Source organism: Aedes aegypti, chromosome 3 (genome assembly GCF_002204515.2).
Source record: "Aedes aegypti strain LVP_AGWG chromosome 3, AaegL5.0 Primary Assembly, whole genome shotgun sequence".
NCBI lineage: Eukaryota > Metazoa > Arthropoda > Insecta > Diptera > Culicidae > Aedes > Aedes aegypti.
Window position 1 is genome coordinate 237,125,935 of NC_035109.1, and position 18,198 is coordinate 237,144,132.

At 35.6% G+C, this 18,198-nt stretch overlaps 1 protein-coding gene across 16 annotated transcripts in view; it reads right to left on the reverse strand.

Moving 5' to 3' along the window:
* The window catches only part of LOC5571159 (adenylate cyclase type 2), a 200,564-nt gene that overhangs the window by 102,091 nt on the left and 80,275 nt on the right, over positions 1-18,198 (reverse strand). For 8 of the 16 annotated variants that reach the window (XM_021854243.1, XM_021854232.1, XM_021854229.1 and 5 more), the window contains exon 3: positions 7,138-7,632. The exons of 4 other annotated variants lie outside the window; for them this stretch is intronic. In XM_021854243.1, the coding sequence (XP_021709935.1) occupies positions 7,138-7,216 (79 nt within the window). In that variant the 5' untranslated portion in view covers positions 7,217-7,632. Of the gene's footprint in view, positions 1-7,137; positions 7,656-8,029; positions 8,183-18,198 lie in introns of those variants that run through there. 4 more of the 16 variants (XM_021854236.1, XM_021854238.1, XM_021854237.1 and 1 more) reach the window with 4 other exon arrangements.

An 18,198-nucleotide genomic window follows, 5' to 3' on the forward strand; every position in this document is an offset into this window, starting at 1 on the left:
AAAAAGTTACACGTCTTCTCAGTGAGAATCGAACTCACGACTCCCCGATCTCTAGTTGGGGCGCGTTAACCACTACGCCATGAGAGGACTCATGAACGCAGAAGTTAACCTGAATTCGATTTCAGCTCAATAATCACGTGGTCCTCTTTCGCAAAGTGCACCTCTTTCGGAAGAATTAGATGCCCATCCAAACACAACGCTTTCTATATATATCCAATGCCTAGCCCGAGAGCGCATTGTTTTTTAGATATAGGAATAGCACACTACACTAGCCAGCAACTGCGCTGGCTGAGGATTCTATTGTGTGGGCTTCCAATGGGTCGCGACGTTCTCAAACGACCGGTTACGGAACATGAGTCCGTTGCTCGATAAATACTTGTTTTAATTATGAATCGTGGTTTACGGCCAACCAGCCGAGTGGAAGTTTAACAACTACCGAAAAGCTAAACATTACATATAATTTGCAATTGGATTAGATGGACAAATTGATGTGAAGATTTGCGAAAAAGTTACACGTCTTCTCAGTGAGAATCGAACTCACGACTCCCCGATCTCTAGTTGGGGCGCGTTAACCACTACGCCATGAGAGGACTCATGAACGCAGAAGTTAACCTGAATTCGATTTCAGCTCAATAATCACGTGGTCCTCTTTCGCAAAGTGCACCTCTTTCGGAAGAATTAGATGCCCATCCAAACACAACGCTTTCTATATATATCCAATGCCTAGCCCGAGAGCGCATTGTTTTTTAGATATAGGAATAGCACACTACACTAGCCAGCAACTGCGCTGGCTGAGGATTCTATTGTGTGGGCTTCCAATGGGTCGCGACGTTCTCAAACGACCGGTTACGGAACATGAGTCCGTTGCTCGATAAATACTTGTTTTAATTATGAATCGTGGTTTACGGCCATCCAGCCGAGTGGAAGTTTAACAACTACCGAAAAGCTAAACATTACATATAATTTGCAATTGGATTAGATGGACAAATTGATGTGAAGATTTGCGAAAAAGTTACACGTCTTCTCAGTGAGAATCGAACTCACGACTCCCCGATCTCTAGTTGGGGCGCGTTAACCACTACGCCATGAGAGGACTCATGAACGCAGAAGTTAACCTGAATTCGATTTCAGCTCAATAATCACGTGGTCCTCTTTCGCAAAGTGCACCTCTTTCGGAAGAATTAGATGCCCATCCAAACACAACGCTTTCTATATATATCCAATGCCTAGCCCGAGAGCGCATTGTTTTTTAGATATAGGAATAGCACACTACACTAGCCAGCAACTGCGCTGGCTGAGGATTCTATTGTGTGGGCTTCCAATGGGTCGCGACGTTCTCAAACGACCGGTTACGGAACATGAGTCCGTTGCTCGATAAATACTTGTTTTAATTATGAATCGTGGTTTACGGCCAACCAGCCGAGTGGAAGTTTAACAACTACCGAAAAGCTAAACATTACATATAATTTGCAATTGGATTAGATGGACAAATTGATGTGAAGATTTGCGAAAAAGTTACACGTCTTCTCAGTGAGAATCGAACTCACGACTCTCCGATCTCTAGTTGGGGCGCGTTAACCACTACGCCATGAGAGGACTCATGAACGCAGAAGTTAACCTGAATTCGATTTCAGCTCAATAATCACGTGGTCCTCTTTCGCAAAGTGCACCTCTTTCGGAAGAATTAGATGCCCATCCAAACACAACGCTTTCTATATATATCCAATGCCTAGCCCGAGAGCGCATTGTTTTTTAGATATAGGAATAGCACACTACACTAGCCAGCAACTGCGCTGGCTGAGGATTCTATTGTGTGGGCTTCCAATGGGTCGCGACGTTCTCAAACGACCGGTTACGGAACATGAGTCCGTTGCTCGATTTGAGAACGTCGCGACCCATTGGAAGCCCACACAATAGAATCCTCAGCCAGCGCAGTTGCTGGCTAGTGTAGTGTGCTATTCCTATATCTAAAAAACAATGCGCTCTCGGGCTAGGCATTGGATATATATAGAAAGCGTTGTGTTTGGATGGGCATCTAATTCTTCCGAAAGAGGTGCACTTTGCGAAAGAGGACCACGTGATTATTGAGCTGAAATCGAATTCAGGTTAACTTCTGCGTTCATGAGTCCTCTCATGGCGTAGTGGTTAACGCGCCCCAACTAGAGATCGGGGAGTCGTGAGTTCGATTCTCACTGAGAAGACGTGTAACTTTTTCGCAAATCTTCACATCAATTTGTCCATCTAATCCAATTGCAAATTATATGTAATGTTTAGCTTTTCGGTAGTTGTTAAACTTCCACTCGGCTGGTTGGCCGTAAACCACGATTCATAATTAAAACAAGTATAAAAAATATCCTTAAACGGAATTAAAAAGACAAAAAATGTTTATTATGACAAACAAAAATTACAGATGCGTTTTTTGTAGCTCAAGTTAAATGCTTTGAAACACAAAGAATTTTAATCAGAAAAAAATAAACAACTTTTGAACTAAAATAGATATTAAACCTGTTCACTTTTTGAGAAAAGTTTTCTGACTCTCTGTGCCACATCAAATTCCGAACTTATTTATCAAAACAAGTTATCTGTCAAAAAATGAGCCAATTTGGTAAAGTTTTGGAAGTGTATCAAATCGATTTTGTGGTTTTTTGGGACATTTTCACCGAAGTACGTTCCTGATACTCAGAAATATTATTGAAAATGGTTCGAACGCAACGGTCTTCCTCTTTGCCGACGACACTAGGGTGTTTTGACCGCTTCTTGTATTGCTTTCAACGTAATTAGTCAAACAATCTCGACAAAAGCAATATGTTGTTTCCAGTTTGACACAGAATTGCCGATAAAAATCGTATTATATTTTATATCCAATTAAACTATCTATTTCATCTGAGTGTTACGTACATACTCATGATTTATCCGTCATATCTTTGAACCCTACAGTCCATCACCATCGGCTCAAAATAGTGTTGATGCTAAGGTTTGGGGCTGAGGATCAGAAGATCCACGGTTCAATTTTAACGGATATTTTTTTTCTTTTTCTCAACATCAATCAAGCTACTAATTGTAACTATTTGACCTAAGTTTAAACATTTCCATAGAGATTTGTTTTTTAGTTTCTTTCACACGGTGTGAAATCTTTTGTTCCTTAATACAACACCGTCCTTAAAAAGCATACAGAACTACCTTGAAACATGTAAAGGTAACTATAAGTGATGTTTCAAGTTCAATCAGCATAACAACAGCCTTGAGAACTAGAGCTCACTCCTAGAAACCCAGCAATAAGAAAGCATTGATTGAGTACTAATTACGTTACAAATCTTCCAGTCTTTGTGGAGTTAACCAGCATCGTACTGAAAACCTTCTTCTTATTTTTGACATTAACGTCCTCACTGGGACAGAGCCTGCTTCTCAGTTTAGTGTTCTTATGAACACTTCCACAGTTATTAACTGAGAGCTTTCTTTGCCAAAATTGCCATTTTCGCCTTCGTATATCGATATCGGATCGTGGCAGGTAAGAACATTACCACTGGTTTTTAGGTATTTTAAGTAATACATGACGAACATAAAATTCGGTTGAATGGTTTGAACAATATGTGGGTATTGGCAGCCCCTCGTAACTTACTTTTTGTATATATATTCTACAAGTTTTGTATAAGCCATAACCTCATGAGGTAACTCACCCACCCTTCAGCGTTATGAAATTTGTGAATAAGTCCGTGCATTTCGATCATTGATGGATTATAATTATTAGCTCTATTTAGGTTTTCTTTAGCCGAGTGGTTAGAGTCCGCGGCTACAAAGCAAAGCCATGCAGAAGATATCTTGGTTCGATTCCCGGTCGGTCCAGGATCTTTTCGTAATGGAAATTTCCTTGACTTCTCTGGGCACAGAGTACCATTGTACCTGCCATACGATATACGAATGCGAAAATGGCAAACTTTGGCGAAGAAAGCTCTCAGTTAATAACTGTGGATGTGTTTATTCAACACTAAGCTGAGAAGCAGGCTTTGTCCTAGTGAGGACGTCATGCCAAGAAGAAGAAGAAGATGGGTAATTTATTGTTATGTTCAAAAGTCATTGAAGTTATTCTTATAGGAAATCTTTGTTTATCGAAGTAGTTTTATCAGAATTACAAGCACTACACACATGTATTTTTTAAAATAATAAAAAAATGTATTTTAATGCTGTCAAAAGATATTTTTTATGTTTTTCCTATTCAGAGATATTCACATATAAATAGGGCGTGTTTTTGCAAGAAAAACAACAATAACATCCAAACGGAAAGAAAGCGAGTTTCTTCACATACGATTTTTTTTTGAATTGAAAACACTGGATACAAAAAATCAGTTTTCTCTTGATCACCCTATGTTATCATAGGTAAATAGCTCTAAATCAGACAATATAAGAGATCCAATAGACTTTTTTTGGCGAGCTTGCTCCAAATTAAGTAATACACAACTTTGCTGAAACATGTACAGGGGATTGGTAAAATGATTAAGATAGGCAAAATTTTAAAAAATTAAATGCTTATAACTTAACGAAAAATTGATGAAGTTTGATGCAACCGGAAGCAGTCGACAGCAAATTTGGTCAAGTTTCAGGAACTGCATATTGGCTTCCGGACACCGCAGATGTTCCGGATTTTACGAGGTCATGTCCAAAAAGATTTTTTCCGGTGGCTTGTTTTTATGCGGTTTGAAGTTGTATACAAGTTTATAATTGTCCTAGAAACTAGAACTAATAGGAAAGTTTCACAAATATGACAATTTCCGTAAAACTGGTTCCAGAAAACATGGTCAGTTTTGAAAGAGTGATCAGTGCATCTAATAGTTCTGAATATACTGCTGAAGTATGATGCCCACTGGATACAGCTCCAGATAATATTTACATGATTCGCATTACAAACATGATTGACCATATTTTTCGGAACTAGTTTTACGGTAATGGTCACATATCTGAAGATTTTCAATGAATCTTAATGCGTCCGTTGGCATTCAACTTTCAATTAATTCTAGTTTCTAGGAAAATTGTAAACTTCTATACAACTTTCCGAACATTTCCGTTGTCCGGAGGCAAATATGCATGGCCAAGCAAGTTACTGAAACTAGACCAAATTTGCCGTCGACTGCTTGCCTCATTTTAAATGTTTATAACTTTATGAAAAATGGATGAAATTGAATGCATAATTTCATCCATTTTTCATAAAGTTATAAGCATTTAAAATGAGGCAAATTTTGCATATATCAATCATTTTGCCTTTCCCATGTATACTAAAACTTCTACAAATAAGAAAGTTAGTTATATCTCTTCTGTGAAAATGTGGTCCAGTGGATAGTATTCGATGTGTTTCAAATGCATAAGGTATATGCAGTGCCGGATTTGGGCTTCGGGGGGCCCGGGTCAGATCTCATAAAGGGGGCCCTTTTACAAAATTCAGCACGTTTGAGGACTCCACAAACCAACGTATTAAATTTGAATCTTGGTTGGTCCAAAAATATGAGGGGCCCAAATGCAAAGTGGTGTAAGGGTTCATTCAAATATTACGTAACGCAAAATTAGCCAATTTTAAACTCCCTCCCTCCCCTATGTAACAGCTTTTGTATGGAGAATTTTAAATTTTTGAATGGGCCATAACAATGTGTAAGACCCCCTCCCTCCCCCTGTTGCGTTATGTAATATTTGAACGATCCCTAAGTGACATTTTCTGTTTTCAAGCTTCCCAATAGTATTTTTAGGTGGTTTTTCCGTCCAATGGGAAAAATAAAACAATTCGTAGAAGATTGACTCGTTTCGGGCTTCTATACAATTTGTATGGAGTTGCTGATAAAATTGCTGAAAATCTTCAAAGCCGTTTTCCTCCAAAGCTCCTTTTGATTCTATTTACTATAAGATGTTCTACAGTACTTTTTTCTTGCCTGTACTGTATATTATATGGATTATATTTAAAGCTAAGCCTATACTGAATTCAAAGAATACTTCATGCACTATGGCATACGAAAAAGAAAAGTATTTAAAAATACTGACTAGCACATCACAAAAGAATTTCTTTATACTTCAAGTTTCTGATAGAATTGAAAATATGTTTAAATTTATAGCTCTGATAGGAACCCAATAAACTCTTTGAATTGAGCAGTGCTTTACAGGTTCAGCCGTATTTTTTTAGATCCTGCATAAACGTTAAGGGCATTTTTAATTCCAGTATTGTTTTAAGAGAAGAGAAGAATTTTGAATATTTTGGCTTAATATTCATGTTTTCTTGTAATATATTGAAGGATAATCATTGAACAAACCATACTGTGAGATTCAGATAAAGAGGTAAAAAAATACTTAAATATTAGAAAATTGTTGTTCAAATGTCTAAAGAGAACATATTGTAAGGTATTTCAAAATGTTTTCTGTTTTAAATTTTGGTTCCTCGGGGGGCCCCCTTAATCGGGGGGCCCGGGGCATTTACCCCCTTGGCACCCCCCCCCCCCCAAATCCGGGCCTGGGTATATGTGTGTCTATTATATTAAATATTAAAGTTCTAACAATAGATCTGATAGATAAGAAAATTGCATTCATGTATCTCAAAACCTTCTTTTTGAATATCGTGGAGTTATTTTTCACGTTACGTCCCTAACCCATAGATATTTGAAATTTGTTGTAAACAGACCTGTGCCATATTACTCTTATTTCCTCAATTTTCATCGATGCACTCTACATTTCTGGCAATACAAAGATCATAAAAAGACGAAGATAACTAACAAGAAGTCAATTGTCACGATTCTATAGCAGGTTTGTACATTTTTTGTGGTCACTTCGTACATATTTACCCATATGTAGTTGGTTACACACCAACGACGATGCCGTTGTTATAGTCATTTCTGAGCTCCAGCAACTACAGCATACAAACCGACAACATAATGAAATATCGTGCTCTATGGTGCACGTTTCAGGCGTCGTGAATGGGGATAATAATAAACGTAAATCATCGTTTCTAAGCTAACAATCCACCAGTCATCAAGAATATTAGACAGACAAACTCCTAGCTGTGAGCTTTTATACATGTAATTATCAGCATGAAACACGAAACACCAACAGCAAAGAATAGGCCTAAGGAACAAAGTAACTCATTTAGTAGCTGAAAAAAATATTAACCTGCTATTATATCCTCCATTTCGATGGCAGCATCATCTTCATCTTCATTAATATCTAAATCCAATTTATCCGGCATCATGATGTTTACGGGATTTCTTTCGATTCTATGGTTGGTTCATACGACGAAAAACGGTTCCTTTGGCACGCGACGTCGAGAACTTAGCGTCGCAAGAAAACACACCGCCTTATAATCTAAAAACACGCTCTGAGTGCTTCCAGGACCAAGCAGGGTTTGGGTGGTTGCGTTTGTGATACGCTAATGAAGAGCCGGCATTCACTTCCTTTTTGCACTTGAATTTCTTCACTTACACTGCAGCAACGAATGGTTTTGCGGGGGTGGGAAGGGTGTTCCCAGTAGTGGGGTGGGATTCTTTTCACATCCCCGTGTTGTCCTTGGCGAATATGTGTAAGCGAGTGCCGCAGCCCGATGACAACGATGAAAATAACTCTCACTGTATGCCCACACGTTTTGCACTCGCGCTGAATGTGTTGTTCCTACGTCACGGTGTTCTCCAGACAGTTAATTTCATAACAAAATCTACGTCAAATTTGTGTTCATCAGCATGATTGCATATATTTTTGTTAACTACGATTTTTATTGTTAAATTTCACTCATACATGCAGTTAAACTATACAAATCGACAGGTAAACACAGATTTTTTCTGATGATAACGGTCTGGAGAGCACCGTGTCCTACTGTATATGGTAAACAGACAGGAAGGCTTCCTATAGGCTAGAGAAGCAGTAGTTATGTGGATTTATTACACGACGTTGATGCTACGTTCTCGGAATTGCCCCAGTATGCATATGGGCTATGTAACTCGTACGACTCACGACACACATTCTAGGACCGAACGAAATAGTCTCACTGTACAAGGTATGCAGCACCTACCCATAGAGTAATGCCGGAGCACTTTGCATCGTTTGAGTATTATCGTATCGGTGGCTGCCTCTAATGGCTCACTCCTATATTCATTTCGGATGCACTTTATTTGCATACCCATAACAACTGGAATGGTCACTATTCTGTTTCGTCGTTTGATTGCCGGTATGGTGACAATTCTGAGCGGTGTGGTTAGCAGTGGTTCAAGTGGAATTAGTTTGCATGCTTTCATTTGGAAACGAATATAATGTGTATTTCACAACGTTCGTAGGGCAGTCGGCGATGGTTGCAATGTAGTACAAGGTATTGTATGGTAACGTAGCGCAACTACAGGTTCATTTTCACTTAGCCAGAGTGAATTTTCTCGATTTTTTTAGTGATAGACTTACCAAAGGCAACAATCCGCTCAAGGCGTGTCTGGTAGAACAATATTATCACTAAAAAATAGGCATCGCTAAATCTTTCACCAGATACGATTTTAGCTTTCATTTGAAGTGTTCCCCATAAAATCCGCCGAACATTTTTTTTTAGTTTTGTTCCTTGAAGTACATTATTTTAAAGTGTAAAAACAATTTTTTTTTCTCTCAAGCTCGATGGTAGCCTAAATTTCAAATTTAAATTGATAAAACAAATATATATCTGTTGTGGACAAAACTGTTCTATGTGCTCTTGTGGATTTATTAAGCCATAGGACACTTATTCGTATAGTAGAAGTACACACTCAATTGAGTTCATCTAATTTTCATTCTTATACCGAGATCTGCACAGCCGAGCGGTCAGCAAATGAATTTTATCTGATATGTCAGCATAAAAAATCAAGTTTATTTTAAGCAGCACCTTTGGGTGCCGCTGACATCAAACTTTACTTTAACTGAGATTTTAACCAGTAAACACACGATCATATATGATAAGGTATAAGCGTATAAAAGTGGAGGCGATATACATTCATTTTGCATGCAGTCTTATGTGACATGTACGTATATCGCCTCCACATTTGCACTCTTATTCGCTATTGAATACGACTTTGTGTTTACTGGGTAGCAAACGACCTTTAATCGAGATTTGCAAAGCTAAGATCGGCGTTCTGATTTAAATGAGTGTTTGATACTAGCTTCTTTTCATGGTTAGAATACGTGCACTTTCTTCTTCTTCTGTCTGGAATTACACCCCTTTTGGGACAAAACTAGCTTCGAGGTCTTCGGTTAATCATTAACTGAGAATTTGCTTCGCTAATCGTTCATTAAAGTTTTTTTTATTTATATAAGAAAAAAATTCTTGACCAATGAGATCGAACAAACCATAAAAAACGAAATGCAATTACATATTTCAGTGTTACATTTCGTATAAATTCAAGCTGAAAACGATTGATATGAAATAGAGCTCTTTTAAACAATTTTTACACATCAATTAAACTTGATGCTGTATTGATATTTTCATCTTTAACACCATAAATATGATATAAGTACAAAGATGCTTGAATTTACTAGTTTGGTAGTGAGAAAATAAGGGTGAGGAGATAAATCCGTCATTCTGTTGAAAACTGTGTTTTTTATTTTGTATAGGGGAAATCAGGGTAAAACCGACACTGTGGGTAAGATCAACACCCTTTGATTTTTCATGTTTTGAGCAGATTTTCATACAGTTTCCACCACGCTCTATCTTAACTTGTGAAATGTTGTGTTTCGAATGACATTACAACTGACGCTACCAATAAACTGCCAAAATAAACAACAAAATCATATTGGATAACATGGAAGCAACAGCAGTTGCAATATTTCGCTGTTATTCTTTTACTATTTCGCACGTAAATTTTTTTAAATGTCATTATTTGTTCTGCGTCTACATCATCATTTACTATTATTACGTTGGTACAACATGAAGGAGAAATTATTTTTTGATTTTTCGACAGCTGAAAACGCTATTGAAAAATAAATGTCCACTCGGGGTAAGATCGACACTTTCATTTGGGGTAAAATCGACACCTTTCTTTGCTTCATAATCTAACTTCAGGGAATCTTTCTAATCGAAGGACTGTCTCTGTAGTCTATGTGAGTCTTTATTTTTGAATTCCAGTGAAGTTCATGCATGGCGAACTTGTTAACATGTAAAATATGACACTATGTAACTTGTCACAAGCTATCATTAAGTACTAAAAAAAATATTTCTATGATATCACGTTTCAACTTATTTGATGAAGCTTGAACAAAGTTTTCTCATTTAAAATTGAAGAATTAACAGAAATTGAAATATTTTCACATAAATTAATCTTATTATTTATTTACAAACCATGAGGTTCGACAGTTTTTATTATCTAAAAATAATTACACTTTTCTGTTTTGTAAAAATAAAACAGTATTTATTTTCACAACCAATTATTCGCTACAACTTCATCTACGTAAACATTGCATGAACACAAAAATTATAATATCCCAACTTTATAATCTTAGCATGGGACATTTGAAATTTTCTCATTTATTTAGTGGATCTTTGGCCTATCCTCAATAATTTACGAAATATGTGTATGATCCTTTAGAGGAAGGGGTCATAAATGTCGAAAGTCATGTTTAAAGCATTCTTTCGAATATGCAATGTGATGGTGATGTTTACAACGTATAAATTTTACTCAAAGTGCATGTGTCGGTTTTACCCCAACAGGGTGTCGATCTTACCCGCACTCTCAATTGTCTCACCTAAAAATGATGCAATATCAATTTGATTTAAACCACTATATAACCTTAACGATCAACGCTCCGTCATCTTAATCATCGTCATCATCGAAACTTGAAATGCAGTTTTTTTTTGTTCAAAACTGTAAATTATTCGATGAAAATGTGTTCAATGTGTTTCGGATGGAGAATAGAATACAGTGAACACATTTTCCTGTGAATTTTCTTGATTTTGAACGAAAAAACTGCTTTTGAAAATTCCGAAATCAATGACGGATCCTGCCCCCTTAATATATCATCCAGCGATTGCAAGGATTGATAGATTTATAACCAATATGTGATTCTACAACAATTTTGGGTTCGTTTAACAAGCTAAAGTACATAAATTTTATCAATAAGCTTAGGGTGTCGGTTTTACTCAGAATTCCCCTAATGGTTGACTGCCGTTCTACGCATATTTGTCTCGCGGCCCATAAGGTTTACATTAGAGTGTCCATCCCGGGACAAAAAATCCCGGGATTCGATAAATTTCGGGATTTCCCGTTTCCCGGGATTTTTGTTCTGACATCTCGGGAACCCGGGATTCTTGAAATGTACATAGAGTTTAATGAAAACCATCGGAGTTTCAATGAAAAACAATTACATTTTTCCTCACTATCAAGCCTTATTTGATAAAAAAGAAAATTATCATGAGGAAGAGAATAATTTGTCTAGTTTCAATGCATTTCTTTTCAACATTAGCCGGGGTTATAAGCCTCAAGCTAATTTGAAAATACACCTAAACTTCATTAAATAATTTCTAGTAATTAACTTTTTGCATGATCTTCTACAATATCTTCAATGATTTGTAATCGTTAGTTTATTCTTTCTCTATTTCTTTATTCTAAAGTCAAAATATTATTTCAATTTGCTTCAAACATTTCGAAGCCATCAAATGTTCGAAGCAAATTGATTTAATATTATGACTGAAATTTATACCATACTGCCATGCATAAGAGTTGTAGAGAATTTTGAAAATGCCTTACAAACCCGTAATTCGTGAAGCTAAGTTTGGATTTATGTCAAGTTACTTCATCAGAATACATGAAATGTGATTCGTTATAATTAACATTTTAACTTTGAAAGTTACATTATCTTTTTTCTAACATTGAAAAAAGTTTTTATTGTCGAATTTGTACTTTTATTTCAACCAAAATACTAGCTTTATTGAAAATTTGAGAAATCCCGGGATCCCGGTATTTCCAGGGATAAGCTTAGATTTTTGTCCCGAATCCCGGGACGAGCAAAATGGCCGGGAAATGGACACTCTAGTTCACATAGAACATGGGACGAGCAAGCGTAGTAGGGTTGATGTGCTAGTAGATGAAAGAACGGGACAAGTGGAACATATAAGTAATTCAGTAAATTTCCAATAAAATTTTCAATTCCAAATATGTTTAATATCTAATGGATCAGTCACCCTGTGATACTATACAGGGTGCGCCATCTTTTATATCGGTTTGTGAACATTGAATAACTTTGATATTAATTAACCGATTGATTTGGTTTGATATGTTGTGGAAACGTCAATTCAATACAATTTTACCCATTAATAAATTAACACCGAAACAACATGCCAAAATAGTGATTCTTTAAATTGAAAATAGTCTTGCAGCTGTGTTAACTCAACTTTTATATCCTTGAAAATATTGTGGTCAACAGGCACCACCTGGCTGCAAAAATGCAACATATGAGGAACAGAAAATATATTCTAGATTCAAGAAAAGCCATTCCATGACCAAGGAGTAACAGTTTGGACCAACGTTGGCGCGAAAAAAAAAACATTGAGTCATTTTTTTTCAACGGTAGGAAACAGTAAATAGAATCAATATTACGAGAAACCCTTATTTTTGGACCCGTTTGCCTATAACTCAGAATTCAAATGATATGTAGTTTTCTCGGCATAAATCTACATGTAGAATTCAAGTGAATGTGTTTCAGTAGAAAAAAATTTACTACACTCAAAATTGTATTCAATCTAGAAAACAACACAAAATCCTGATTGTGTTCGACTATAATTAAAAACTCAAGGCCTTGACGTGAAGATTTTTTCGGCAAGCAATATGAATTTTCAGAAAAACGGTCTTCCACAAAGTTGTTTGTATTAGTTAAGCCATTTGTTTGGTTTTATTGAAAATAAGGGTGGACCATGTTTTCAAAGAAGTTTTTTTTGTATGTCTTAAATTGACCTATTTAGAGCTTTTTTTTCCTACGGTGACTTTCGGTGGTCCGAACAAAACTGGTTTTCTGGTTCTAGCATTTTCTATTAAAATATCTCATCAAAGTAGTCTATGAAACACTTTTAGAGCTTTGAAAAATGCGTAATTTGGCGAGTGAAGAAATTCGCTATGTCCTTCCGTTTGGGAGTTGTTGTTATTTTTCTCACAAGAACATGCCTACTTTAATTGTGCATATTTCTGATTGGGGCAAACGTAAAAAATATCTTTTGACGGCATTCAAAAGACAAAATAAAGTTGTGTATTATATAAAAAATAAACAGATGTGTTATTTTTAAATCTCTAATAATATTCTTTGAAAAACAACTGATTTTTATCACAAAAACTTAAACGTTGGACTAAAGTAAATATCAATAATCTTTTTGCATATGAGTTTTCGTTTTCTTAAGCTCGAAATATCGTTAAACTTAAAAACTTATTTTTGTTGGACCACCCTACGATAATTGGGGAAAAATGCTCTAGATTGGTCAAATTTTGCGGCACAGAAAAACTTTTTTTGGCAAAGTTGACCTTCTACTACTTTGCTTAAGAGTACATAGCATTATTTTATTATGTGATATTGTGGACTACCCTAGTTTTAAATAACACAGTATTGAAGCTTACATTTTTATAAACAATTTTGTAGAAGATCATTTTTCATGCTCAAAATGCAAACTCATCAAAAAATACATACATATAATCTTCAAAATAGTTTTATAGCCCTATCTTCCTTATTTTACATTTCTCGGCGAAGTCGTTTATGATCTTAACTTCTATTAGAACTTGACAAAACGCTTATTTACATGTCAAAATATTGATGCTTTTAGTACAAAAGTTATTGAAGTTTTTCTGAAAAAAAATCACTTGTTTTTCAGGGTTTATAATTAGAGCTACAAAAATAACACATATGTATTATTTTTATATAATTTACAATTTTATTTTATTTTTTGAATGCCGTCAAAAGATATATTTTATGTTTGCCCCAATCAGAAATATTCCCAAGTAGGCATGTTTTTGTGAATAAAAAAAAAGCAATAACTCTCAAAGTAGATAGCGAGTTTTTTCACTCACCAAATTACGCATTTTTCAAAGCTCTAAATGTGTTTCAAAGACTACTTTGAAGAGATATTTGAATTGAAAATGCTATAGCCAGAAAACCAGTTTTGTTCGGACCATCCTATGTCACCGTAGGAAAAGCTCTAAATCGGTCAATTTACGTGATTGAGAAAACCTTTTTTTCGGAAAAGTTGTTTGAAATTGAATGGTCCACAACTTTGCTAAAGTAAGTATACAAAAAATGTGCAAATGAGAAAGTTAGTTACATCATTTCTATGAAAACATGGACGACTCTTATTTTCAATAACACGAAACAAAGGACCTAACTAATACAAACAACTTTGTGGAAGACCGTTTTCGTCTAATGTTTCATTCTAAAGCTCAAAATGTATCTTTCTGCGTAAAACTGATTCCTGGACCACTGTGCAATGTTATTCGTTTGGTTTAGAAAGCTTCGTGTTTATGTTACAAGCGCGCATTGGAAATTCTAAATTTTTATGTCTGCCGATTCAAACCAATGGAAGGATTGGTGTTTCGATAGACCAAGGGCTATGCCATACATGCCTGATTAGTTGAGTTTTCGGCAACTAAGCCTAATAGCTATTTAACCAAAATAACCAGTCTGCTAACTGATCTGTATTCTGAGATATATGATTTTCATTTTTTTCAATGCTCAGTAGTGGCTTCTAGTAGCATAATATCGAACTAATCAAACAAACAATATGTAGCCTTTGATCAAATGAACAATTGTGTCGAAGAAACTAGTCTTCAAACACAATTCAAAATGGGGATATATTTATCTGAAGCGCACTAGTGCGTCCTAGCCGTAGTTTTTTTTTAAACTGAGCAGACATCCAGTGTATAGCCCTTGATTCAATGAGCAACTTTGTTAAACCGTTTGTTAATCATTCTTACAAATCTTAAGCATCTCTATATATAGGATTACTAATTGCTAATTTCGTTGAGCGTATATAAGCAATGAAGCTAAATTTTCTGAGATAGTGCTACCATGCGCTTAATTCCAAACTAGTCAATGTGTAAAAGAGTAGCCCTAAGTTAAAGGAATGTTATGTGATTTTTACCCCACCTGACCCAGAGATGTTCTGGAATAACTTTGTCCATAATACTCCGGTGCTATACTTTCCCATCACTTATGAACTACAACTACAACTGAAGGAATCCTCAAAATTTCATTGAATGATATGAAGTTATGCTCAAATACGAGCTATTTGAATTTTGCATGACAGTTCCGTAGCCTACGGGTTATTTTGACCCCGAAGCATGGGTGCTATTTTCAAGAAAATTATTCTAGAAAACTATGTTTCAAGATATTTGGGAAAAATCCATGTGGGAAACAAAAAAACATGTAGCAACGCAGCAACATGTGAAAAAAACACGAATCGATCTGCTATCAAAAGTGAAATCTTAAAAAAAATTAATTAATTGACATAACTCTAAAAATTGAAGGAATAGCTTAAAAGTACGTTCAGCAAAATTGTTGATTTAGACAAGATTAACATGTTTGCCTAAGACAGTTTTTGTGTAGGGCTTTTCTAGTTTCAGATAAATCGTTTATAATTTTTTGTCAAAAAATAACTTTAATCGAACCGTTATTACTTTTTAACTCGTAATGCAAAAAATCGTTCAAAAATATATGTTGAAATTCAAGTTATGTCTGACGTGTTATGAAAATTTCATTAAAATCGGTTTACAAATAACAGAGATCTAGCCTGCCAAATTTGACCATTTTGTATGGAAATTCGAAGAAGTTGCAAAAATTTTGTCAAACACTGTAGGCCTCATCGCGCAATATCAACATAACCGATACGATACGATACAAACGAATTGGAAGATGTCTTACCCTAACCTTGGATATCAAAGCAGAATTTAAATTCAATCATCCAATATAACTTTAAAACAAGTTGATTGCAATTCTCCCCGCTCGGTTGGTGCTGAAGCTTCAATTTCCTGTCATCGTCCCACTAGGCGAGTTGACAAACAAACAAGGGAACCAATTAAAGGAAAACCATCAGTACGAGGGAAACCAAACCTTTACAATCGATGTTGTTGATTACAGGTCGTGACGTTTGTTACCGTCATTTGCACCATCGACCGGCCAATTGCCGGGTTGGGATGACAGAGATCCGTACCCGCGAGCAATTGGAACGAAGTGGGAAAATTGTCGATAATTGCATCTATCAACGTTTCGAAAAGCCCTCTCTGATGGAAAGTGATACGATAATTAACCACCCTGTCAGTGGCGGTATTGGTTCCGTGAGTGACATTTCCCTCGATGGGTGGGCGATCGGCATACCATTCACGATTGGAACAATTCGTGACCGCCAGCTTAGAGGCACCACACTAACAGGAATGTCACATTTGTGTGGGGCAGCTAAATTGACAAGCATTTACAGAACGCTATGTGTTTCATTAACGAGTAGCAATAAAATAACTAGAAATACACAAACGGTTTAAAAATAGCTTGCAATTAAAATATCAAAAAAAAAACTCTGATAAATATATTTCTCACCAGTAGATCGATAAAAAAATCAATTAAAAATGGAAAGTGCCGATGCAAAAAAATAACAATATTCCTTCATACGATTTGTATATATTATCTATGAGAAATTAAAAACTGGTACTATGTTCGATAGAACTGTCATTTTTTTTAATACGGTGAAAATATTAAAATAAGCATTACAAAACAAAAAAAAAACGAAGAAAAGAAGAATTCAAGAGCACTTGTTATATCGAAAAATACCGATGGAAAAGTACATCGCATTTTTTAATCTTTTGGAAATTTTTCAATATTGTAATGTTTAATTAAAGTTTTTTTTTCTTGAAACGTGCGCAAATCAAAATAGCCTCATAGTCCTTCTGCTGTATCACAATAAGTTATTGCCCTTATGTTTCTGATTTCTTATCACTATGAGAGTTGATGGGTTTTGAGGACCATGAACATTTCAGTAAAGATTCATTAAAATAGGATGCGTAATAAATATAACACCACTTGAGTTTGTATTCAAGGATTGACTAAATCAATACATTCTTTCGAATGTTTGTGGTGTTGAACTGAAAAGCTACGGTTCAACAAATTTCATGCACAATATAGCATGAATCAATTATTCATAATGGAAGTTCCTATCAACACTGAAAAAATATTACTCATACAAATAGAAAGGATCATATGTAAATCACTTTTTATCAGCAGTATGATATTGAATTAAAATAGACCAGTTGTTTTCGAGTATTTAAAGATATTTAAAGACCAAAAAAGAGTCAAAATAAGATCATAATGGAATATTAGACTTGTCTTATACACAGTTAATAACAGTGGAAAACAGGGTGATGTTACTTTGAATTTGCTGGGTGCATTTAAATTTTATATGCTTTCAAACTTTTCATTCCATTTTTGTGAATTGTTGGTTGATAATTTATATCAATTTATTTGGACTTATTTAGGATTAATCACTGAATGTTATCCTTTTCCTAGGGCAAGCAAATATTTTTCCCTTTGTGTGGTCACTAAAACAACACGAATGGACGCCAAATGCCACCTAGAGTAGCGAAATTTAATGAGTACTCTCTTTCATCGGGAGAGTTTGGGCACAGTGTGTAAATATTTTCAGTTGGTCTAGCGAACCCATTGCGATGCGGTGGAAATTAATGTGGCATTATTTTCCTATGCTAATTAGTGTGGGATGGTGCGGTTTTCTTTTGAGTTGCGTATTCAAATTTGAACAAAAAGAAATCATTGCCTGCATCGGTGCGGTGACTACGTACCACAATTTAAACAAATATGTAAATGACATACTTCGGAACTCATTTAAAAGAAATTATTTTAAATGAGAGCGACATGCTTTTGTTCTAGTAGAATTGACGATTTAATTAAATGTCTTGGAACGTGCATGATTGATGTTGAGATATTTATAGCCTCTTAGAAATATTGCAAATGGTTTTTATCATGATTAACATATTGTATACATGTTAAATAATTCAGTACCTACATCAGTGGACTAACAGATTTTTCCAGCTACTTTGCTGTGAAGGAGAAGCGCGAAAAGAGAATATGACAAGACAAAGGATTGTCCTGGCCACGATTTTAAATGCCTTCAAACAAAAATGGAAGAATTATCAGATTTCGAGTAGAATTCCATAAGGGCTTATCGAAGATCGCTAAGTTCTCTTGCAGGAATATGAA